Source organism: Mus caroli, chromosome 1, assembly GCF_900094665.2.
Source record: "Mus caroli chromosome 1, CAROLI_EIJ_v1.1, whole genome shotgun sequence".
NCBI classification, from domain to species: Eukaryota; Metazoa; Chordata; class Mammalia; order Rodentia; family Muridae; genus Mus; species Mus caroli.
Window position 1 is genome coordinate 157,635,045 of NC_034570.1, and position 24,508 is coordinate 157,659,552.

At 46.6% G+C, this 24,508-nt stretch overlaps 1 protein-coding gene across 2 annotated transcripts in view; it reads right to left on the reverse strand.

The window, feature by feature from the left end:
* Positions 1 to 3,725, reverse strand: part of Uck2 (uridine-cytidine kinase 2) — a 61,801-nt gene extending 58,076 nt beyond the window's left edge. Inside the window, exon 1 of one of the 2 annotated variants that reach the window (XM_021162240.2) lies at positions 2,441 to 2,460. In XM_021162240.2, coding sequence (XP_021017899.1) covers positions 2,441 to 2,443 — 3 coding nt within the window. In that variant the 5' untranslated portion in view covers positions 2,444 to 2,460. Of the gene's footprint in view, positions 1 to 2,440; positions 2,461 to 3,378 lie in introns of those variants that run through there. The other variant, XM_021162233.2, reaches the window with a different exon arrangement.
* Positions 3,726 to 24,508: the final 20,783 nt, after the last annotated feature.

A 24,508-nucleotide genomic window follows, 5' to 3' on the forward strand; every position in this document is an offset into this window, starting at 1 on the left:
TTTCCGAGACAGGATCTCTCTGTGTAGCCTTAGCTGTCCTGGAACTCACTCTGTAGACCAGGCTGGCCTCGAACTCAGAAATCCACCTGCCTCTGCCTCTGCCTCCCTCCCAACTGCTGGGATTAATTAAAGGCGTGCATCACCACTGCCTGGCAAAATTTAAATTTCTAATTCATCTTAATCTATAACAGAGCAGAGGACGCATGCATTCAATTATCCTAGCACTTGGCCGGCAGAAACAAGGCAATCATCACAGCCTGGACTGTATAGCAAGACACTGTCTCAAAAAATAGAATATAAACGTCATCATTGGAGCTGTCATCAATATTTTTGGTTTTGGTTTTTTTGAGGCAGTTTCTGTGTAGCCCTCACTTGTCCTGGAACTTGCTCTGTAGACCAGGCTGGCCTTAAATTAACAAGAGATCTGCCTGCCTCTGCCTCCTGAGTGCGGGGAATTAAAGAAGTGGGCAGTTACCTTTTTTTGCCTTGCACAAACAAAATAATTTAGTCTGAGATAAAAAATATTTATACACTAAAGAGCCACAACATTGAGACAAGGAAGAGTCCCATAGGAAAACGTCTCATATCACCAAGTGGTTCAGGAGGAGACCAAAAAGGGAGAAATTTATCAGATTTATGGGGCAGGGCTGCAGGGTCCCTCCATTTGCTCTAGGTTATATAGCTGTCCCAAAATGGAGAGTCCCAGTATTCCTTCCCAGCTATCTCCCTCCATACAGTCCCCCTGTCCCATGTGACAGCGGGAAGCTGTGCTCTGGCTTCATGTCTTAGCTCCTAAGCAAGCCCCGCAGCAGAGACTGGGCATGGAGGCTCTCTAGTCCCAGGGCAGCCACTAACTACACCATCTGCATATGTGATTAGCTGGGCCTCCCTTCTCTCCTCTACACAAGAAGACAATGCATGTGCAAGCAAGCTCCCGAGTTACACCACCTCCACCCAAAAGCAGAAACCTTAAAATGGGTAATTAGATTGTTGGGCTCTGTAGTCTCCTTGAAAACTGTCATTTTTCTTGACCCCTTTGTCCCTTTCCAAATTCCTTTTGCAGGAATTTAAGATATCAGCCTGCCATACTTCCAGCCCCTACTGCACCAGGTTTTGAGCCCCAAAGGAGACCCAGTTTGTTCACACTGACTTCAGAAAAGAAAAAAAAAAAAAAAAGGAAACTTCCAGTTCTTTAGTGGAAAGACACTACGGACTGGAATAAAATTGTAACATAATTACCCACTGACTACAATATGAAATTTTTACAAGTCCAGTGCTCTTTTAACTTTCTGAAACAGTGGTTTTGTTTGTTGCCCAGGCTGGCCTCATATGCAGCTGGACTTTTTAAAAAAATAAATGCACACAGCCTGGTATGGTGGACCACACAATTCTTTAACAAGCCATCATATGCCCAAAATGTACATTTTGAAAACTGCAGGATGAGACCCTTCTTTTATTGGGGGTTCCCTCTTCCTCCTGTATAACAAGCAGGTCGGCAGAGACTTGGCTACACCCACAGTGGCTAACTGGCCCTGCCATTCCAGCTATCTGAGCGACCCATCCTTAATATCAACTGCAAATCCAGTAGAATAAGACAACACAGAATGTTTATCTACACCTCTGGTGACTGAATTATTTAAGTGACTACCAAGGTCATTATGTTTCTAAATGTTCCACTCATCTTCAAGTTTAAAGTCTCTTCCTGCCGAGCTGCTGGGCAGTGGTGGCGCATGCCTTTGATCCCAGCACTTGGGAGGCAGAGGCAGGCGGATTTCTGAGTTCGAGGCCAGCCTGGTCTACAGAGTGAGTTCCAGGACAGCCAGGGCTATACAGAAAAACCCTGTCTCGAAAAAAACAAAAACAAACAAACAAAACAAAAAAATAAAACAACAACAACAAAAAAGTCTCGTCCTCACTAAGAGGGCTGACTGGACTTTAGGCTAATATTACCCCAACTTTTCTCTGGGAATACAACCATGAATTCCTCTACAACAGGAATACTGGAAAATGAACAGTGCGGCTGAGGTGATTCCAAAAAGAGCTGATAAGGGGTCCTAATAGGAATGGCATTCCTAGATGAACTAGTGAAGAACACTTTTTTTTTTTTTTTAAGTTTAGCTCGTTAACTAAACGAGGCAAAGAGGAAGGAAAAAAAAAAAAAAAACCCTAAGTTCCGAGACCTAAACAGCATTTCAGAATCCTAGTCATGGAAGCTAAACTAGAGGCGAAATTCATCAATACTGGAGTCTGCGGCACACAACGCTGAGTCTGGGCTGCTGAGCTAAAGTACTCCAGACCTGGAGGGAAAATACGTAAAAATCAAAATGGAGGAGGGGCCAAGGAGAAATGGGCTGGAAGCTAAAACCTCGTGGCGCGTGGCGCGCGTCTCATGGCGCCATCCAGCCTTCCTGCTCCACGCTGCCCAGCCTTGGGGACTCACCATCCGGCCTCACCAGCGGCCGCACGCGGCGCCCACCTCCCTCGGGCGCCCCTCATGGAGCCCGAGCGCCCACTGAACTTGGCGGCTGTTAAACGGCAGGCGAACAAGCAGCCACATCCTAAAAGGGAGCGAGGGGGAGTAAAGAAAGAACCATCTGGGAGGGCTCCACCCTTCTCCACCTGCAGTAAAGACCCGAGGTTAAGTCAAGACGCCCCTCGCTGCCTTGCAGGAGAAAATACAAAGGAAAGAGGTTCCTCGCAAAGTCAGACTCGGTAACCCCTTCCCTGGGATTCAAGGAGCGAGCGACCCGGACACCGAAGAGCATGGAGCCTGTACAACTTTCTCACTGAGACTGATGCGGTTTTCTCTTCTAAGCATAAAAGACAGCAGCCCCTGCTGTCATCCCATCCGTGACTGTGCCCATCGAGCTACGGCTCTCCCGGAAAGCCCTGCAACCCCCAGGTGGGCTCCCGGCAGCGGGCGCACCACCTCGCGCATCCCGGCCACCCTCGCAGCCCACGGGCTTGGGCCGGGGCCAGGGCCAAGCCGGGCGGAGGAGCGCACCGGGGCTCCGAGGGAAGCCCCGAAAGCCGGGTCCCTACACCCGACTTGCAAAACAATAAGCATCCGCTTTCCGCCCCTCCCCCACAAGACCCTGACCACGAGTCACAGCCGCCGCCGGGAACCGGCAAGGGAGCGCACCATCCCTGCGGGGGACTTGTAGGAGGAACCCGCATCCTGGACCCTCGGTCGCCCGGGTCCCCCCGCTGGTCCCCAACGCCGCGCACCGAGCCTGCGCGGGGTCTGGCGGCGCCGGAGCGCGGTGGCCCGGAACGAGGATCCCGCGGGCCACGCGGTGGCAGGCTGCAACTGACACGGCCCGCGGGCGCCGGCCACATGCGCCGCCCGCCGTGCGGGCAGGGCGCGCGGGCTCTTACCTTCCCGCTGGCCGTGCCCCCGCTCACGCCGATCAGGAAGGGCTCGCCGCCGTTGGGCTGCTGGTGGTTCTGCAGGGTCTGCTCGCTGTCCCCGGCCATGACTCGCGCCGCCCCTCCTCTCGCAGCCTGTGCGAACCGACGCACGCTCCCCGCCCGCGACCGGGCTCGCTCGGCTCCTCGCAGGAGCAGCTGGTCGCTGCTGAGGTCGAGGCTGGGCCGGCCGCGGCTGGAGCCCGGGCGCGGGGGAGGCCGAGGTGGCTTTCCCGGAGGTGCCGAGAGCTCTCCTGTGCCCGTGGCGGCCCGTGAGGTTTACATCCCAGGCAGAGGTCAGCGTGATGAGGCTGCTCCAATCCGGGCGGGCTGCGCGCTGCTATTCGCCAGGAGTCTGGCCCCAGCCTCCGCCCCGCCCGGGCCCCGCCACCGCCCGAGGTCTCTGGGAAAGGTGTGAGCGCCACTCCCCTCCCCACCCGCCCGATTAACCCTTTCTGGGACGGAGCGGGGGGTGGGGGTGGGGGTGAAGAAACCGGCTAGGTCAGCGTTTTAATGCGCCACTCTGCGTCCTATTTCACAAGAGATCAAAAGCTAGAAGAGACTGCCAGACAGAGCAGACTGGAGGTTTGAGACGCAAAACTGGAAAAGGCTGGGAATATGAAGATGGAGAATTAATGCCTAGACCCTTCATCCTCACTGAAATTTGTGTTTTCAGAGACTCCCTTCCCACCCTCCGTGTGCCAAAATAGTGTGTCACCCGCTCGGCTTAAGAGATTTCCTGTCTTGGAAACCCCCAAGTGCCATTTTCCTTAGCAGGTCTGTCCTCATGTGACTCCCTAAAAGAAGGGTGACTCGGGGACGGTTACTCCTCCCTGAAAAAAACCAGTGCCCTTCCACACCATCCTAGCTCCGCAGTACTGACATTCCCGTGGAGCTAGGGTTAATGAAAATAGAGACATAACAATGCCATTTCCATTCATTGATGACTTTAACTGACCTAGTTTATTAGAGACTGGCAATTTGTCACTTAGTTAGGAAAACAGTACCAAATGGAGACTAAAGAGGAGTCTTCACCGTGGGAGCCAGATGTCTTCATTCACATCAAGTTCCATAAGCAAGGCCACTGTGCCTCAGTGCTCCCGTCTGTTAAATGGAAATAAAAATTATACACGCTAGGATTTTTGTTGGGCTAAAATGAATTATCATAGGTAAAGTTTTTAGAACAATGCCTAAATATCACTGTAGAGTATTGAGGCTTGAAAAGACTCCTAAAGGAGCCAGAAAGGGCAGTTTTGCTGGGCACACCTGAAAGGTAGTACTAGAATCTCTGCTTCTCCGAACTCTGAACCTCTTTTTTTGAGGGGGGCGGGGTTCAAGACAGGGTTTCTCTGTATAGCCCTGGCTATCCTGGAACCAGAAACCTGTAGACTAGGCTAGCCTTGAACTCAGAAATCCATCCACCTGCCTCTGCACACCTTTAATCCCAGCACTTGGGAGGCAGAGGCAAGCAGATTTCTGAGTTCGAGGCCAGCCTGGTCTACAGAGTGAGTTCCAGGACAGCCAGGGCTATACAGAGAAACCCTGTCTCGAAAAAACAAAAACAACAACAACAACAAAACCACTGGCTGCTTGTCCAGAGGTATGTGGGTCCAATTCCCATCACTCACTTGGCAGCTTCAGGGGATCTGATGCCCACTTCTTGGCCCTGCTTCCACCAGGAACATGGGTGCACAGATACACATGCAGGCAGAACGCCTATATACATAAAACAGGGGGTTTTGTTTTGTTTTTGTTTTGTTTCGTTTTTGTTTTTTTTTTCCAAGACACGGTTTCTCTGTGTATCTCTGGCTGTCCTGAAACTCTGTAAACCAGACTGGTCTCAAACTCACAGAGATCCTCCTGCCTCTGCCTCCTGAGAGAGTCCTGGGAGTAAAAGTGTGTGCAGCCACCGCTGCGCTACAATTTTTAAGTTTAAAAAGAAATAAAAAAATTTTAAGTCTAACACACTTTCTTGTAAATATTAATTTTGAAAACATCGTTAAAGAGTACCTAACGAATCAGTCCAACGTGATAAAGTGCATCTTCTCTCATATTGACTTCAAAAAACAAAAAGGAAATAAAGAATTCTTCCAATTCTTTAGTGGAAAAACACCAAGGATTTAGCTGGGTATTGTTGGCAGACGCCTTTAACCCCAACACTTAGGAGGCCGAGGCAGGCAAACCTCTGAGTTCCAGGACAGTCGAGGCTGCACAGAGAAATCTTCGGAGTTGGGGGGAGAAGACAGCCATCTTTGTTTTGTTCTTTTGAGATAGGATCTTATGTAACCCAGGCTGGCCCTGTTACTCCCTAAATAGCTGAAATGGACCTTCCTGATCCCACAGTCTCCACCACCTTGTCTTGCTTACACATGTTCTCTTCTGAGATATTTTATGTCGCCATCAACACCAAACTTCATCCCCAGGAAACCAAGAGTGGTTGCCTGGTGTCCATCGGCGACATCTGGGAGAGGCTGGCTAGCCCTCACTCCATTCCCCAGCAGAGACAGTGTGGGTGGGTTGACTTCTCCCAAAAGTCTATTCTCTGCAAAGGAAATTTAACAGTCTTCAAGGATTTGCAGAACTCTATTTATAGCCCAGTGTGAGGCTTGTTGGAATCTGGAGTTCGATGAGTCCGCAGATTCGTAGGGAGCTAGCTAAGAGGAAGAGGAAAGAAAGCAAGAGGCCACACCATGAACTTTTCCAAAATCTCCACACCTAGATGTTTCCATATTTTAACACACACACATTAAATGTATTTGAAATATCTTACAATAAACAATATATGCAGGCTGGGTATAGTGACAAACACCTTTAATCTCAGCCCTTGATAGGCAGAGGCAAACTGATCTGTGAGTTAGCCAGCCTGGTTTTCGCTGTGAGATCTAGAGCCAGCCAAAGCTACACAAAAACTCCTCTGTCTCAAAAGCAAGCAAACAAACAAACCAATAAAAAAAACCACCAAAGAACAAAAGTACTAAAAATAGTATACCTACCACCCAGAGTCCACCATTAACATCTTACTAACCCTGCGTCTCATGTAAACTAGCCATGTGCCCATCCCCCTACCCACGAAGCCACTTGTGTCAGGACCTGTTTGTCAGTTTTACTTAGCCTACTCTGAACTGACACATCTCTTGCCTCTTTTAATTATTCCATCCCAGCTCCTAGAACAGTGGGTGGCAAAAAAAGTAAGGCTTCTGTGAATGTCCTCTGGGACACCACACCTCATTTCTGCATCCCCACCCCAAGCCCCAGGAGAACAGCAGGCAAGTAGGATGCATTTGATGCGTGACTGTGGATGAACAAATGGGGATACTGTAAAAAGGTACCAACAAAGACACATCTTATCATACTGAAAGAAAAGGTGAGGTTGGAGAGATGGCTCAGGGGTTAAGAGTGCTGTCTACTCTCCCAGAGTACCAGGGTCCAAGGCCCAGCACCCATGTGGCAGTTCACAACTCTCTGTAGCTCCAGTTCCAGGGAATCCAACACCACCACCCAGACATCTATGCAAGCAAAACACCAAAGCACATAAAAACAAATTATAAAAAAATAGGAAAGAAAATGTTCCTATGATTATGATTGCATGCTTACTACTTTTATGGAAGGGGGAAAGGGCGGAGCGGGGAGAGAGAACAAGAGAGAGCGCTGCCCTGGAACTTGCCCTGTAGACCAGGCAGGCCTTGAACTCACAGAGATCCTCCTGCCTCTGCCTCCCCAGTGCAGGGTTAGAAGAGTTTGCCAACACACTCAGCTACTAATTTTACTTTTGAATATTTTTTTCCTGGCTGTTACATTTTCAGTGTAGTTTGTCACTGCCCAAAATTCATACTGATAGTTGATTCCCTATGTAACAGTACAAAAAAAAAAAAAAAAAAAAAAACCTCCTGGGACCTCTTAAGAGGGCTAGGACTGGGTCACAGGAGCTCAGCCCTCACGGTGGGATTGATGCCGTTCTCCCAGGGTGGCTCAGTTATCAGGAGTGTGGTTCTTGGCTCTTGGCTCTCTTCTGCTTCCCCTCTCACAAATTTCTCTTCTGTGGTGTCTGTAAACCACACCCTGACCATGCTACATCATCCTCCATATCATGATGAGGCATAAAATTAGTCCCGCCCCAACCCCAGCAGCCGGTAGATGCTGGGGCTGGGCTTGGAGGCCTTCCTAATTTCCACTGCTTTCTCTAGAATTACACAGTAACTTTCTACTTCCAGGTAGGTGTGCTGGCTTCTTAGTTGAGCTTACTGAGTAACCAAGCTCATTCAATATATTTCTTTGTACTTTGCTTAATACTAAAACCAGTACGGGAGCTAATAGCCACAAAAAATGCTCTGAAGATGTTGAAAGCTTTCTCTGTAAAGATAAGGCGTGGTTAGCAGAGGATACCAGCTGCACAGACCCCACTCTGTCTCCATGGCCTCTCTTTGCTCTCCGGTTCCCTGTCCTTGGGGCTGGCTTGCCTGCACAGAAGAAGTTGTCCTCTGTTTAAAGTATTACGAGGACTGTCTCAGCATGGTGACCTCAGCAATGACTTGAGCGTCTCTCTCCGCACTGAGCAAAGCAAGCTGCCTCTGCTACTCCCTGTGCTGTGTCATCCTCTCTTGAGAGCCAGTCACAAATCCCACAGCCAGGGGATGCTCATATCACGTTTGAGACTGCTCTGCAATTACCGCAGATGCCAAAGTGACTTCAGTCTGACCCTCTGCCCCCCGCCCCATTATACGTATCTCTTAATATATGGATTCCTTAAGAGTTCTGACACATTCAAGAAAATGCATTTCTTGTTTATCTGTGATCATTTTTTTTTCCTTTATACAAATTCAGCCTGCTCAAGCTCTGGCCCGGAGAAGGGTTGGGAATGAAGTCAGCCTTGAGTATGCAAGCTACAGCTGTAGCCAAAGAGCAGTGAGACATTGCAGTTGACAGTCCTTTGTCTGCCTGCCCCCTCTCCTGAAGCACCAACACCCCTCCTTCCTAGCGCCAATGGAATTGTTCTGCCTGCAGGTGCTTCAGGAACAATGACCAATTCTCCATTTGCCTGTTCATCCCCCACCGGGAGAATAGATGCTACCACATTTCAGTACCACCCTGACCATTTTTTCCCCCTCTCTGTTGACTTTCTAACTACTTTCCACCTTTTCCCAGTCAGCAGTTGCTTTGACAAGCCGTCTATATCTGTTCTGAAACGATGACCTTCTGACAGGAAGGCCATTCCAACCTCTCTACCCTGTGACCTTCATCATTCATGCGGCCCAATGCTATTGGGCAGAAAAGCAGAGTGCCTGGGAAAGAGAGAAGAACAGCACAGCGCAGTGTCAGACCTGCGGGAGCAGCAGCTGCAGCTGCAGCCCTCCTCCACAGTGCGGCTGGAGATGCTTGGGCTTGGGCTCCGCCCGAGAAGTTCTGAATCAGGAATTCAGTGGCTGAGCTCCCTGCAGTCTTTCACAAGCTCACTGTAGTTAGTGAGCCACTGGCCCGCCTTGAGGATGAAGAAGGGCTGGCCAGAAAAACCAAGGTTGATGTCCTGGCTCTGCCTCTAACTTTGAGACGAGGGTCTCACATACCTTCCTAGGCTGGTCTGATTCATCACAGAGCCCTGTTCATGTAGTTCTGGGAATCAAACCGAGGGCGTTGCCCATGCTGGGCAAACAGCACACCATCAAATAAGCTATTTCTTTCTACCTTTGTAAATGTTGACAAGTTACTTGGAGTCTATAAATGTCAGCACTGTTAGGTGATAACCAACTGGCAGAACGGTTGTGAAAATCACTGCAAATTACTAACGTGTTCGTTGTTAAGAATAACCCCCTCTCCTCCTCTTTCTCAGAGCTGGATTACACAGAGTATAGCATTCGGGGATTAAGTGTTCCAAAAGGAAGTATTCCTAATCCCCAAAGGCTCTTTCTAGTAAAAATCAAGACATCCTGTCCTTTCATAAAGATATGCTGAGTATGGACATGGCACACAGACATACAATATAATAATAAATATATACAAATAATATATACTATAATAATAAAGTCTCTAAATAAAAGAGTCAAATGTTTAAACTGATATTTACATTATACAATGATATGTGTGTATACACACACAACATTGCACAGTATCTTACTAACATGTATAACTTTTAATGTTTTATGTGTCTGTTTAAAACTACCATTTGCTGGGGGCTGGAGACAGCTGTTAAGAGCACTGACTACTCTTCCTGAGTTCAACTTCCAGCATCCACACAGTGGCTCACAACCATCTGTAATGGGATCCGATACTTTCTTCTGGTATCTGAAGACAGCTACAGTGTACTCATAGACATAAAATAAATAATTCTAAAACCAAACCAAAACTACCATTTAATTGAGACAGGGTCTCACTCTGTAGCTTACAGCGGCAACAGAGACCCCACAACAAAAACAAAAAGCTAATGTTGGGACCAGAGAGCTGGCTCAGCAGAGGACCAGAGTTCAGCTCCTGTTGCCCAGTCATCCAGGCACAGTCGATTCACAAATCCAGATCAGGGAATCTGGTACCTTGTCCTGGTCTCCTGGGACATTGCACCCACAGGCACAAAACCTAACACTCAGATACACACAAAGTTAAATGTTTTTGAAAGATATATTTTTTTTAAAAAGATAATGGTCAGAATAGGAGCATCTATAAAGTCAGAAATAAGCTACATAGGAGGCTTGGGGAGATGGGTTAGAGACAGGGAGTGGGTCTAGGCCTCGTTATGTTGTGGTCTCACAGCCTTGAACATACTGAAAATCACTGAGGGGCTAGGGAGGTGGTCCAGTCAGTACAGATCCTGCCACAGGAACCTGAAGCCCTGAGTTAGAGCCCCAGATTCCACAGAAAGTGCCGAATCAGCAAGCCTGGGTACACTTAGTGGGGGGAGGGGGAGACATGAGGAGCCCTAGGGCTTGCTGCCCAGCTGCTTTAGACAAATCAGTAAGCCCCAGGCTCAAGGAAAGCTGTTGTCTCAAAAACTAAGGCGGAGGGCTGGAGAGATGGCTCAAGGGTTAAGAGCACTGACTGCTCTTCTGGAAGTCATGAGTTCAAATCCCAGCAACCACATGGTGGTTCACAACCATCCGTAAGGGGATCTGATGCCCTCTTCTGGTGTGTGTAAAGACAGCCACAGTAGGCTCATAAATAAAATAAATAAATCTAAAAAAAAAAAAAAAAAANAAAAGAAAAAGAAAAAGAAAAAGAAAAAGAAAAAGAAAAAGAAAAAGAAAAAGAAAAAGAAAAAGAAAAAGAAAAAGAAAAAGAAAAAGAAAGCATTCCAGGTGCGGTGGCACACCTTTAATCCAAACACTTGGGAGGCAGAGGCAGACAGATCTCTGTGAGTTCAAGGCCAACCATCAACCATTCTACATAGCAAGCTCCTGGCATGAGAGAGAGAGAGAGAGAGAGACAGAGAGAGAGACAGAGACAGAGACAGAGACAGAGACAGAGACAGAGACAGAGATAGAGAGAAGCGAGATCATCATAGAAAGGAGATCTTATCTTTAGTTAGTTGAGAAGGGGAGGGGAAGGCAGACAGGCATACACAGCACATGCTGGGGTCAGAGGCCAAGTTTCAGGAGCGAGTTCTCTCCTTCCACTCTGTTCTGAACAATTGTAGTAAGGGAAGTGTGGCAGACAGGAAATGAATGGAGAGGGAGCCTGGGAAAGCTCTCAGATCACAGTACAAGGTATCCCGAGCAGGAGCTCCTGGACCACTTGGGACAGTAATAAAAGCTGTGCAAAGCTGCTGCGAGTTCTCCAGCCCAAGCGGTTGACTATGAGAAGAACCAACTGTCCCCTGGAAATGGACTTCACTTGGTGTCCCAGCTGTTTCTATTCGTTGGCCAGAAGCAGACGGAGGAGGTATGGCCTCCAACAAGAACATCCAACAAGCAGTCTCAGAGCCCAGGAGCTGGTGAGCTTGGCCAGGCCGGGGAGGCTCCTGTCAGCAAGTGGGCACTTCAGGCTATCACATACGGAGAAGGAAGTAGTGACATCTCGGGAGACACAGGCAGGCAAAGGTCCATGAGTTCAGGGCCAGCCTGATCAGAGTTCCAGGAGAGCCAGGGCTTCAAAGCAATATTTTGTCTCAAATAGCAGATACTAAATTAAATATTTGAGTACTTTGGTGTTTGTTTGTTTTCATATGCATCAGTATTTTTTTTCTTCATATACCTTGAGGCTTTCTTTTTGTAGTCAGGGTCTTACTATATCTTTGACTGCCTCAATTTCATTATTCTCAGCCTCTCGAGAATCGCAATTAACCAGGCGTGGTGGCGGTGAGAATTACAGGCTTGCACTGCCTTGCTCAGTTGTACTCAGCGCTGGGAGTCTAATCCAGGGTTTCATGTTTCCTGGGCAAACACTCTATCAACTAGCCAAATCTCAGACTCAATTGGTACAATATTTTACAAATATTACTTTTTATTATGAAATGTTCTTTATTCCCAGGAAGTCCTATGTTCTAAGCCCATTTGGGGCCCCGAGTCATAGGTCAGTCAGTAGTAGAACACTTCCAAAGCATACAAGAGGCCCCGAGTTCAACCATCTGTACCAAAAATAGCTTGTTTGACCTTAAAGTAACAACTATATCCCGCCCCCTCCCCCTTTTTCTTGAGACAGGATTTTTCTATGTAGCTTTTGCTGTCTTGAAACTCACTCAGTCACTCACTAGCCCAGGCTAGCCTTGAATTCACAGAGATCCTACTGCCTCTGCCTCTAGAATGCTGGAATCAAAGGCGTGCGCTGCCACTGCCACTGCCACAACTACAGCACTCTTGTAATTACTGTCTACATAGTGTATCCTTTCCCAGCTTTTAGTTTTAACAGACTTGTGCTCATGGATCTAAACTATTTCTCTTGTTGACAGCCTGTAACAGGATCTTGCTTGCAGTCTTATCCAGGCTGATAATCTATGATAGATCTGTTTGCAGGGTCGGCAGGCCACAAGCTCTTTCCGGTTTTGTTTTATTTTGTTTTGCTTTGTTCTACAAGAGGGCTAATGCCAAGATCACACCAATTCTCCCAGAGAGAAGGGGAGCATCTTGTAACGCATTTTATGTAAGACAGAGTGGTCTTCACTGTGTTACACACCAATCCTAGAAGTTAGGCCGTATGATTTTAAGTTTGAGACCAGCCTGTACTACATAGTGAGAGTCTCTTCCAACAAATGGAAATGAAAGGTGAACTGGGCCTGACAGCATGTCTGTGGTCCCAGGACTTGGAAAGTGAAGGCAGGAAGGTCGTAAGTTCAAGGTTATCCTTGGCTACATAGTAAATTTGAACCAGGGTGAGCTACTTGAGACCCTTTCTGAAAACCCTCAAAAGGCAGGGAGAGGTGAGATGGCTCAGCTGGTAAAGTGCCTGGCACCCAACGCAAGGACCCGACTTGAGATTTCCAGCTGTAGCAGAGAAGCTGGGTGTGGTCGCACATTTCTTCAACCCTAGCACCAGTTAGGCAGACACAGGTAGAGCCTGATGATGAGCCAGTGGAGCCGATAGGTGAGCTCTCTGGGTTCAGTGAGAGACCCTGTCTCAACTGATAAGCTGAACCAGGAGGCAAAGGCAGGCAGATCTCTGGGAGTTTGAGGCCTGTTTTCAATAGTAAGTTCCAGGGCTACACAATGCGACCCCGTCTCTCATACACACACACACACACACACACACACGATTAGGTGGAGCGGAGGAATCACACTGAACGCAGCAAATGTGCACCAACTCACTCTTCTCTGCTTCTTGACCATGCAGTGTGACCTCCCGTCTCAAGCTCCAGCAAGTGATTTCCCCCACAACAATGTACCAGGTGCCGTGAGCTAAAATAAACTCTCACGTTTAAAATGTGAACAGTGATATTAGAAGGACCGTGGCATCAGACACAAGTGCACATATAACCATCTACACCCGTGCACAAACATGCATTATACATGCATACACATCCAATATACACATGCAAAAAAGGGGGGAAATGTACTGTGTATTCCCAAAAGCAGGAAGGTAATTTGAATGTTTCAACTACCAAAAGAAGTGATTTTTTTTATTTGATACTTACAGTCATAGTTAAGTTTAACCCAGTTTAAATATGACACAGTGTCTACATAGCTCTGAATATCATAGGATACTTTGTAGATAACATACAATTTTTTTGTACATTTTTGCCCTTAACTTGCTATATAGCCAAGCCTGGTTTTGAACTCTGGTCCTCCTGCCTCCATCTCCCAAGGGCTGAGATTACAGGCCTGTGTGCCACACCCAATTAATGGTACTCATTGATAGACCTTCACCGTCTATCCCAGACTGCAGCGACCATTCTACTCTCTGCCTCTTTGAGATCAGCTTTTCTAGGACCCACCCAGGTGTGAAATCATGCAGTCTCACCATTGTATGCCTGGCCTGTTGCTCTTAGTACGTTCTAGTTTCCTGTATGTTGTAATTTGTGTGTGCATGTGTATGCATGCCCTAGAGTATGCATGTGAGCATGCACACGCATGCATGTGTATGTGGAGGCCAGAGGCCAACCTTGGGCTTTATTTAAAGACATATTAAATTTGATTTTTCTCAGCGGAAACTCCACTCCCCTGCCTCCCAGCACAGGCAGTCTTGACGCATTGCTGGCAGGAAGCTTGCCCCGCTGGAGCGGCTCTTCCACAAACCTGCTGACAAGGGGGATTCCTTTTCCTTTCATCATATTTCATTAGAATTTTCTGTGATCTTCTTTGCTTTAAAGTCTCTTCCTCCTCAGGGGATAGCTTGGCTCCCTCCTTGAATCATGTGCATCGTGAGCTCTTCCACTGTCTGTGACTGTGCTGTGTGCTGTTAATGAGCGTGCTGCAGTTCTCCACTGGGGTCTTGGGGTGGACCAGCTTGTTACTGGACGCGTTGTAGACAGCATCCGTGGTCCTTGTTTTGTTAGTACAGCACTCAGTACATCCAACCTCAGGGCGTGGTGCTTCTAATGGCCGCCTCTGCTGAGTGTATTTGACAGGAGCCAGTCTCCCAGGGATCTCTCTGTCTCTGCCTCCTCAGGGCTCGGATTATAAATGATTATAGCTACACCTGGCTTTTTGAGTTCTGGGGACCAGATACCAATCCTTTCAAGATAAGCACTTTACGGAGATTTTTTTAAAAAGAATTATTTAATGTATATAAGCACACTGTCACTGTCTTCAGACACACCAGTAGAGGACATCAGATCCCAGTACAGATGGTTGTGAGCCACCCTGTGGTTGCTGGGAATTGAACTCAGGACCTGTGGAAGGGCAGTCAGTGTTCTTAACTGCTGAACCATTTCTCCAGCCCCTCCCTGCCACCCAACTGATCTCTCTCTTTGCTGATTTCTGGTTGTCATTGTGCCTATTTCTGGGTATGTGTGAAGTATGTGAGTGAAGAAGTCTCTGTCACAGCACACATGTGGAGGTCAGAGGTCAATTTTCTGAATTGGTTCTCTCCTTGGGATGTCTGTTCCAGGAACTGAACTCATGCTGTGAGGCTTGCATTCACACCTCTAATGATTTCTCAGCTATCCAGCTATCCTTCCTTCAGCTCCTTTTTCCTCCCCCCTCTCCTCTCTCTCTCTGTCTCCCCCTCCCTCTCATTTCTTTGAGACAGGGCCCTGCTATAACACTCAGAACTCAACAATTCGCTGTCCTGTACCTTCCAAACACTGGGATGTCTGATGTTCAGCAACACACCCAGCCTGTCTCATTGCTTTTTTTTTTTTTTTTTAAAGATTTATTTATTATATGTAAGTACACTGTCGCTGTCTTTAGACACTCCAGAAGAGGGAGTCAGATCTTGTTAAGGATGGTTGTGAGCCACCATGTGGTTGCTGGGATTTGAACTCCGGAACTTTTGAAAAGCAGTCGGGTGCTCTTACCCACTGAGCCATCTCACCAGCCCTGTCTCATTGCTTTTATGGCTGAACAGTATTTAAAGATAATGTGTCTTTTTTGGCCATTTTGAGTACATCAAACACAATTTTAACAAGCAAATCTAGCAAAATATAAAACCGATATATCATAACCAAATTTCACTTGCTTTGTCTTTTTAAAACTGAGGTCCATTGAGTATATGAAATATCTACTTTAAATAATTTATATCTGGCTTAAAAAAAAAAAAACAACAACAGTAAAGAGTATGCCTTTACCAGGTGTGGTGGCACACACCTTTAACCCCAGTACTTGGGAGGCAGAGACGGGGGAATTTCTGAGTTTGAGGCCAGCCTGGTCTGTAGAGTGAGTTCCAGGACAGCCAGGGCTACACAGAGAAACCCCGCCTCGAAAAGCAAAAAAACTTTATTTCCATGTTTCAGCGAGACAGAGGTTGAACTTTATTATCAATAAAAAAAAAAAAAAAAAAAAAAGCTGTGGGGCCGAGTGGTGGTATCACATCCATTTAATCCCAGCACTTGGAAGCAGAGGCAGGCAGATCTCTGAGTTCGAGGCCAGCCTGGTCTACAGAGTGAGTTCCAGGACAGCCAGGGCTACACAGAGAAACTCTGCCTTAAAAAAACCAAAAACCAAACCAAAAGAAAAGGCTGTGGTAAGTCCAAATGAACCCTTCCTTACTGGAATATCTGAAATGAATATTTCCCCAACTGCTCCTGGCAATGGTAAAGCTGGGAAGGGAAAAGACATGGAGGACAAGAAAGTTTGAGAAAACCTCCCTGCCCTTCCCGCCCTTTACATCTCGGAGAATATGGTACTAGCATGGCAAACACATTGAGTAACACTCTGAGGGAGGATATTTGCTTATCTTTGCTTAAATCACCGTTTTTCCAGAGTTGTCTAAGCAAGCACAGCATCTTTTCTCCCAGAAAAGCAATCTGGACTGGTTTATCCAGTGCACAGTGTGTACACTGCCTTTCCTAGTCTGTGTGCTGGAGCTAGAGGAAAGAGAACAGCCCAGCAGGCCACAGCCTAACTCAGAGTCTGGGGCCGCCAGTAACTGGCTATATGCTCTCTGCTGCTCCTTCATGCTGCTGTCAGTTTTGCTCCCCTGCAGAGGGAAGGAAATGACATTGAACTGTTTAAGATGCTTTCCAGCTCTGGGTTTATATTAGCACAGGGTGGCCATGCCTCTGCATTCCTACACCTTACAGAGAATCTGAGCAGTATATCCCCAGCTCAGCTTCCTAGTCACCAGGAATCGATTAACGTCAAACACATACTTAAACTTGGCAGCTTAAAATCTCAAGGATTAAGCCAGTGTGGTAGTACACGTGCAATCCCAGCTCCTGGGAGATAGAGGCAGGAAGAGAAGCAGTTCTAGGTCAGTCTTGGCGGCATAAAGTCCAACCTGGACTATATAAAACCCTCTCTCAAAAAGGGGTTGGTGATGGGGTGGCTCAGTGGGTAAGGAAATTTATTATCAAGCCAGATGACTTGAGTTTGATTCCCAAAATCCACATGGTGTAAGGAGAAAACTGACTACTGAAAGTTGTCATTTTTAAAAAAGATTTATTTATTATTATACATAAGAACACTGTAGCTGTCTTCAGATGCACCACAGAAGAGGGTGTCAGATCTCATTACAGATGGTTGTGAGCCACCATGTGGTTGCTCGTATTTGAACTCAGGACCTTCGGAAGAGCAGTCGGTGCTCTTACCCGCTGAGCCATCTCACCAGCCCTGATCTCCATTGTATGTGCGTGCACATGTAAATAAACATAATAAAAAATCGTAAGTTTTGAACACATTATCTATTTTATTTAATAAAGAGATGGGGTTTCACTGTGTAGCCCTGGCTGTCCTGGAACTCACTCTGTAGACCATATTGGCCTCAAACTCAGAGAGATCACAGCCTGCCTCTGCCTTCCAAGTGCTGGGATAGAAGATGTGAGCCTCCTCTGCCCAGCTCATTTGTACCTTTTTACATTAAGTCGGAATGTAATATACCAGTATGATGAATGCCAGCCCTGTCCTTATTGATCTTACAGTTTTGAAGGACAGGCATTTATTTGTACCATGACAACAAGCTGCAGCTGGGGAGGCTCTGGGAACAGGCAGAAACCCCGGCATCAGTGCCATTGCCATTTTTGTGCTTTTGAACATTTTCATTTATTCTGTGACAATTTCACACATGCATATGATGTTTTTGGGGGTTTGTTTGTTTGTTTTGTTGTTGGTTTTTTGAGACAGGGTTTCTCTGTGTAGCCCTGGCTGTCCTGGAACTCACTTTGTAGACCAGGCTGGCCTCGAACTCAGAAATCCGCCTGCCTCTGCCTCCTGAGTGCTGGGATTAAAGGCCTGTGCCATCATGCCCGGTGCATATAATGTTTTGATCATATTCATTGCCCTTTTCTTTTCCCTTGCTACGTCTGCAAAACATCTTCATCCCTAAAAACCCCTTCCCATGTCTTTTGTTGGCTTTTTGTAATCCACTGAGTTTGCTCAGTGTGCTGGCTAGTTTTATGTTAACTTGACAGAAGCTAGAGTTACCTCAAAGGAAACATCAATTAAATGTCTGTAAGTTCTGGCTCTAAGGCATTTTCTTAACTGGTGATTGATGGGGTTGGGGAGTAGGCAGCTCATTGTGGGTGGGGTCATCCTGGATTCTATAAGAAAGCCACGAGCAAGGCAGTAAGCAGCACCCCTCCATGGCCTTTGTACAGTTCCAGCCTCCAGGTTCCTCCCTTGACTTCTTTCCAGGATCATCAGTGATGTGAAAGTGTGAGCCAAATAACCCCTTTCTCCCCAAGTTGCTTTGGTCACAGTGTTTCATCGCACCAGTAGCAACCGTTGACACACTCGGGGTTGCTTGCATGACTGAGGGGTGGGGTTATTTAGTGAAGCTGAGGCAAATCACCAAATGCCTTCCTACACCACTAAAAAAAGTGTGCTCCCCTCCTCTAACTGTCCGCAGCTCCTCAGCAGCGGAGCCCCATGAGCACCTTCCCATCCTTGCTAGAATGCTGATGGACCCATTATAGCCCGGGTCTTGAGTACAATGGCCACTTCACATCCAGAAGCCACTTCACAGCATTCCTCCAGCTCCTCCCCCCCCTCCAACTCCTCCCCTCCTCCAGCTCCTCCCCCTCTTCCAGCTCTTAACGTTCTTCCAGTCCCCCTCCTCCAAGATCTTCCTTTGGCCTGGAGGGTGGTGTTCAAGACATCTTGTTCTGTAGGCCAGGGCAGATTTAAACTAGCGCCATACATGCCTGGTGCAATTTTCATTTTATAAAATTTTGTCTTGGTTACTTGGAAATTTTAAGCAATTTACCCATATTCTTTTATTTAACAAAATAAATTAACAGTGTTTAGAAAGCCGTCATTTTCCTTCCTGGGTAGATGACCCCCATGGATGACAGTGCATACTATACAACCATGAGTTCAAATCCCCAGCAACCGAATAACATTCCTGGTATGGCCTAAGCAGGTTTGTAACACAACACTATGGGGGTGACTGGGAGGTTTGGGGAAGAGGCAGGAGGGGCTTTCTGCTCAAGCAACCTAGCTGAAATCACTGCAAGACCCAGGTTCGGTGAGAGACCTTCCTTGTCTTAGGGAATAAAGCAGATAATCACAGAGGGCATCTGATGTCTTTCACTGGCCTTTTTGTATTTTCTGCATGCATGGGGCATAGGCACCCTCCACCCACACACACACACACACACACACACACGTGTGGAAACACCCATACACTGCATACTGCTCTTGCAGAGAACCTGAGTTTGGATCTCAGCATCCACACAGATGCCCACACATACACACACACACACACACACACACATACACTGCATACTGCTCTTGCAGAGAACCTGAGTTTGGATCTCAGCATCCACACAGATGCCCACACACACACATGTGCTTAATTTTTTTCTTTTTAATGCTAGATTTACCTTTAAGTCAGATAAATATTGCTGTCTCTTCTGTCCCTCCTGCTTTCTTTGAGACAAGGTTTCCTGTATCCTATGCTGATTTCAAACTCCCATAGCTGTGATGACCTTGAACTTTTGATCCTCCATTGTTAGAATTATGGGCATATGCTACCACTCTTGGTTGATCTGGTTCTGGAATTTGAACCCAGGACCTGTGCATGCTAGACACTCTACCAACTGAGCTTCATCACAATACTTTCTTTTCTTTCTTTTTTCTCTGAGACAGGGTCTTGCTAGGTAGACCAGGCTGGCCTTGAGCTCACAGCTCCACTTGCCTCTACCTCCCAAGTGTGCAATAAAGCTCTTCTTATTTTAATGGGCCCATGTAACTAAAAGAAATTTGAGCCGGGCGGTGGTGGCGCACGCCTTTAATCCCAGCACTTGGGAGGCAGAGGCAGGCGGATTTCTGAGTTCGAGGCCAGCCTGGTCTACAAAGTGAGTTCCAGNGGTCTACAAAGTGAGTTCCAGGACAGCCAGGGCTATACAGAGAAACCCTGTCTCGAAAAACCAAAAAAAAAAAAAAAAAAAAAAAAGAAATTTGAGTGATAATACCCTTATTTTGTCTTTTCATCACTGACTCTATTTAAATTTTCATTTCATTAGCCAGTTGGTGGTGGCACATGCCTTTAATCCCAGTACTCAGGAGGCAGAAGCAGGCGGATCTCTTTGAGTGTGATGTCAACCTGGTCTACAGAGCCCCCTGTAATGAAAAAAAATATATATATTTTCTTGTGTATATGTATGCTGTGGTACATATGAAGCTAGAGGTCAACTTTCCCAAGTCATTTCTCTTCTTGCACGGAGGATAGGACTCTGGTCATCAAGTTTACAGTGCAGGGGCTTTTACCTGAGGAGGTGCCTCCCTGGCCCTGCCCCGTTTACTCGTGATTGTTGCCATACGCGTGATCTAGAATATTGACAAGTAAGCTAATGTCAAAATTCTTGGGGGAGATGATGCAACTCAATCAAGGGGTAGCAAGTTTAAGGCCCTAAGTTTAGCTGTCAGCACTACATACACACACACACACACACACACACACACAAAAGCAAATTCCTACATGCTTTTCTGTGTATAATACAGAGGGGGGGGGGGGGGATGAGATTTTGGGTGTGTTAGATTTACTTTTTAAGACTTTTGGGTTTTTTTTTCTTTCTTTTTTTCTTCCTTCCTTCCTTCCTTCCTTTCCTTTTTTCTTTCATTCTTTCTTTCTTGCTAAGATGTTTTCTGGCTGTAGATGTGGCTCAGTGGAATGCAGGTGCAGGTGCAGGCACAGGAACTGTGCACCTTGACTTTGAGACAGGGTGCCTTACAGACCTACAGTTCACAGATTAGACTAGGCTGGAAGGCCAGCAAGCTTAAGGCTCAACCTGTTTACCCTCCTCAATGCTGAAATTACAAGCACAGGTGTGATGGTTTGTATATGCTTGGCCCAGGGAGTGGCTCTATTATAAGATGTGGCCCTGTTGGAGTAGCTGTGTCACTGTGGGTGTGGGCTTTAAGACCCTCATCCTAGCTGCCTGGAAGCCAGTATTCTGCTAGCAGCCATCAGATGAAGATGTAGAACTCTCAGCTGTGCCTGCACCATACCTGCCTTGATGATAATGGACTGAACCTCTGAACCTGTAAGCCAGCTGCAGTTAAATGTTGTCCTTATGAGAGTTGCCTTGGTCATGCTGTCTGTTCACAGCAGTAAAACCCTAAGACAACAAATCTGCCTTTTTAATGTGGATTCTAGGGATTAAACTCAGGCTCTTGAGGCCTGCGGAAATGGCAGTTAAGAGGACTAGCTGCTTTTTCAGAGGACCCAGGTGGTGGCTCACAACCATTTGTAACCCCAGTTCCAGGGGCTCCAACACTTTCTCTGGTCTCTGAAGGCACCAGGCATGCGCCAAGCACATACAACTCTTAAAGTGAGTGCTGTAATAGGAAAAACTTGAGGGCTGAATAAAAAAACCTCCGTTCATGGATCTCAAGTTTAACTGTGCCTCCTTAACAATCTGGATCGACACTTACCCTGTCAACCCTTTCAGTACCTGCATTCCCATGCATGTTCATTGCACACACTGCTTATGTAGAAGCCAGAGCATAACTCTGTTGCATTCGTTGTTCTTCCAGCATCATCCACTTTGACACAGGATCTTTCACTGGCCTGGGACTCACCAAGTTGGCTAAGCTAGCCAGCCACTAGGGATCTGATACTCTCAGTGTCCCCAGCCATGGGGGGATAATTGTGTGCCACCATGCCCAACATTCTTAATGTGGATTCTGGGGGATTGAACCCAAGTCTGCAGGCATGCTACCTACTGAGCTCACTCTCCAGCAAGTGCCCCACCCCTCCTTTTGAGATAGGGTCTTAAATTTGTTACCAGAAAATGACCCCAAGCCTCTGATTCTCCTGCCTCCATCTCCCAAGTGCTGGGGCTACAGCCGTGCACCATCACACCTGGTTTCTACACACCCTTGGTAATCAACCCCAGAGCCTGGTGGATGCCAGGCAAGCACTTCCCTGAGCTGCTTTCCTGGCCCTCCAGTCCTGCTCCTGTAAGTTCCTCCCCTCTTGAACCACTGGGCATGTCTGTTATCCCCCTGCTCCCGGCTAGCACTTTCTCATGTCCAGCTCCCGGCTTCTGACCACAGCCTTCCCTGTGTCCTGATTACATTTTACCTTCCTTCTGTGTCCTCACGTTTGTTTGATTCTCTCAAGGAATTTCTACAAACCACCATCCTCTCTCACCAAAGTATCATTTGTTCATTCAGAAACCATTTTCCATACAAACAAAAGAAACAATCTGTCCACAAAATAGTATTGATTAGCCCAAAGCAAATTAAGTACGTACTTCAGACAAACATGCATAAACTCAGATATTATTTTTGGAGGGAAGGGCAAAATACTAAAAACCTAATAACATAGTTTAGTGTTTTATTTTTCTTCAGGAAGAATTCACAATTCGTTAGTGCTCAGGCTTATGAACTCAGGTTTTATTTAGTTCTGCTAGTAAAAATGGGGAGAAGGGGGTCTTTCCCTAAGAGCTCAATACCTCTTCTGTTCTTTGCTGTGAATATATTTAAGTGCTTACAGGCAAAAAATTCTGCTGGGCAGTGGTAGCACACGCCTTTAATCCCAGAATTTGGGAGGCAGAGGCAGGCAGATTTCTGAGTTCCAGGCCAGCCTGGTCTACAGAGTGAGTTCCAGGACAGCCGGGGCTGTGCAGAGAAACCCTGTCTCAAAAAACCAAACAAACAAAAAACCCAAACAAAACAACAACAACAAAAAAACCCAAAACAAAACCCAAAACAAACAAACAAACAAAAACCTGGTGGATGACCTCAACTACTTCTTCTTCCCCCAGTTCTCCCTATCTTGTCGCTCTGCATGTGTAAGGATCACACTGCCTGTATGGGCAGAGTGGCTGGCCGAGGGAGAAAACTATCCTACACACGAACACAGTCCTGGTGTGAATTAGACTCGATGATGACAGAGATGCGTGGCGACTGAGGAGATAAGGGAAGTAGGGAAATCCATAAAACTTGGTATGTGACAAGCCAGACAAAGGACATTTCCGAGAACTGTGCCTTCATTCCAGGTTTGCAAACCACTCAGATATGATGTTGTATATTGACTATTATACACAGGCTCAGTTTGGCTATCTAAATGAAGTGATAGAATGGCAGCCCAAGGATTGCGTACTCAGTGTTTTAACAGAACCAGTAACATCATTAGCAGTAAGTGAATTGTATTATAGACCAGACAGAATAAAGCTTTCTTTTTTTAACTCAGCATCTTTTTTTTTTTTTAAAGATTTATTTATTTATTATATGTAAGTACACTGTAGCTGTCTTCAGACACTCCAGAAGAGGGCGCCAGATCTCGTTACGGATGGTTGTGAGCCACCATGTGGTTGCTGGGAGTTGAACTCTGGACCTTCGGGAGAGCAGTCGGGTGCTCTTACCCACTGAGCCTTCTCACCAGCCCTTAACTCAGCATCTTACTTTACAGGCCTGGCTGGCTGACCCGGCCTCTGCCTCCTGACCACACTGGTGGGACTAAGCCTGTGGCACTACCCTCAGCAGGGACAGCGAATTCTTTCTTTTCCTTACAGTCTCCTTTCTCAGCTGAGACCACCAAGTGTAATGATATATTTTTTTTCTTTTGCAGGAAACTAAATAAAACATTTGGATGTAGGCACCAGCATAACTATTATCCCATTTTCCTCTCAAGTACACTTTAGTGAATCACTGCCTAAAATTAAATAGCTACTTTATCCGCAGTCATCAGTGGTCCAGATGTGAAGGAAAGCAGCCCTCCCAATTTCAGACCCTTGCAGTAATGCTCCATACCCCAAACAGTAGCTGTTAAATGTAAGTACTTTTACTCCCATTGAACAGAGGGTTTTTTCAAAAGGCTCAGAGCAATTAAATATCAGGAACTTGTAAAAGTAACCAGTTAAAGTGCCAAAGACTGAAACCTAGTACCCATATTGTTTCATACTTAAGTATAAACAGAGAAAATTCCCTTGAAATAGTTTATTTATGATGGCTAGTCTGGCACTGTTTTTAACAAAAAAAACAAAACAGTACTAAGTCTACTAGTAATGTAAAGCATTTGAATGTTAGTGTCTCTTTATCATCCACAGGTATGATGATAAAGAGGTAATGCAGCAAGAAGCAAATATAAACTAAAGAGGACTCTAGCTGTCACCAAGCATACTGGGTACTACTAGGAGAATAAAGGAAGCCACAGACAAAAGCTTAGAGGCTGGAGCAGGGCAGTGTGCTGTGGAGGTGGGGGTGGGGACGGTTTCCAGGAGAAAAGCTTCTAAATACTGTCTGTTAATGCTGTTAGGGAAAGTAGTATTTGAACTAGGTCAGTTCTTCAGTAACGTGCAGGACTGTGACATCACACTGCCGTCCCAGTATTTTAGCAGCTGCTGTTCACACAGTAAACATTTGCACAGGGACAGCTGAGATGTGTTTATCAGTCCATGTCATTGACTAATCATTTCTAAAAAATCTTATGTGTGTGGGTGCTTTGCCTGAATTTATATGAGCCATCCATCAGCCAAAAGAGTGTACGATCGATCCCCTGGAACCAGAGTTGCAGCCAGCTGTGACAGCAGCTTTGTGGGTGCTGGGAACTGAATACAAGTCCTTTAGAGCAGCAGGTGCACTTAACTTCTGCTTAGTCAGCGCTCCAGCTCACTTCTTTTTTTTCCTTGGCGGGGGTG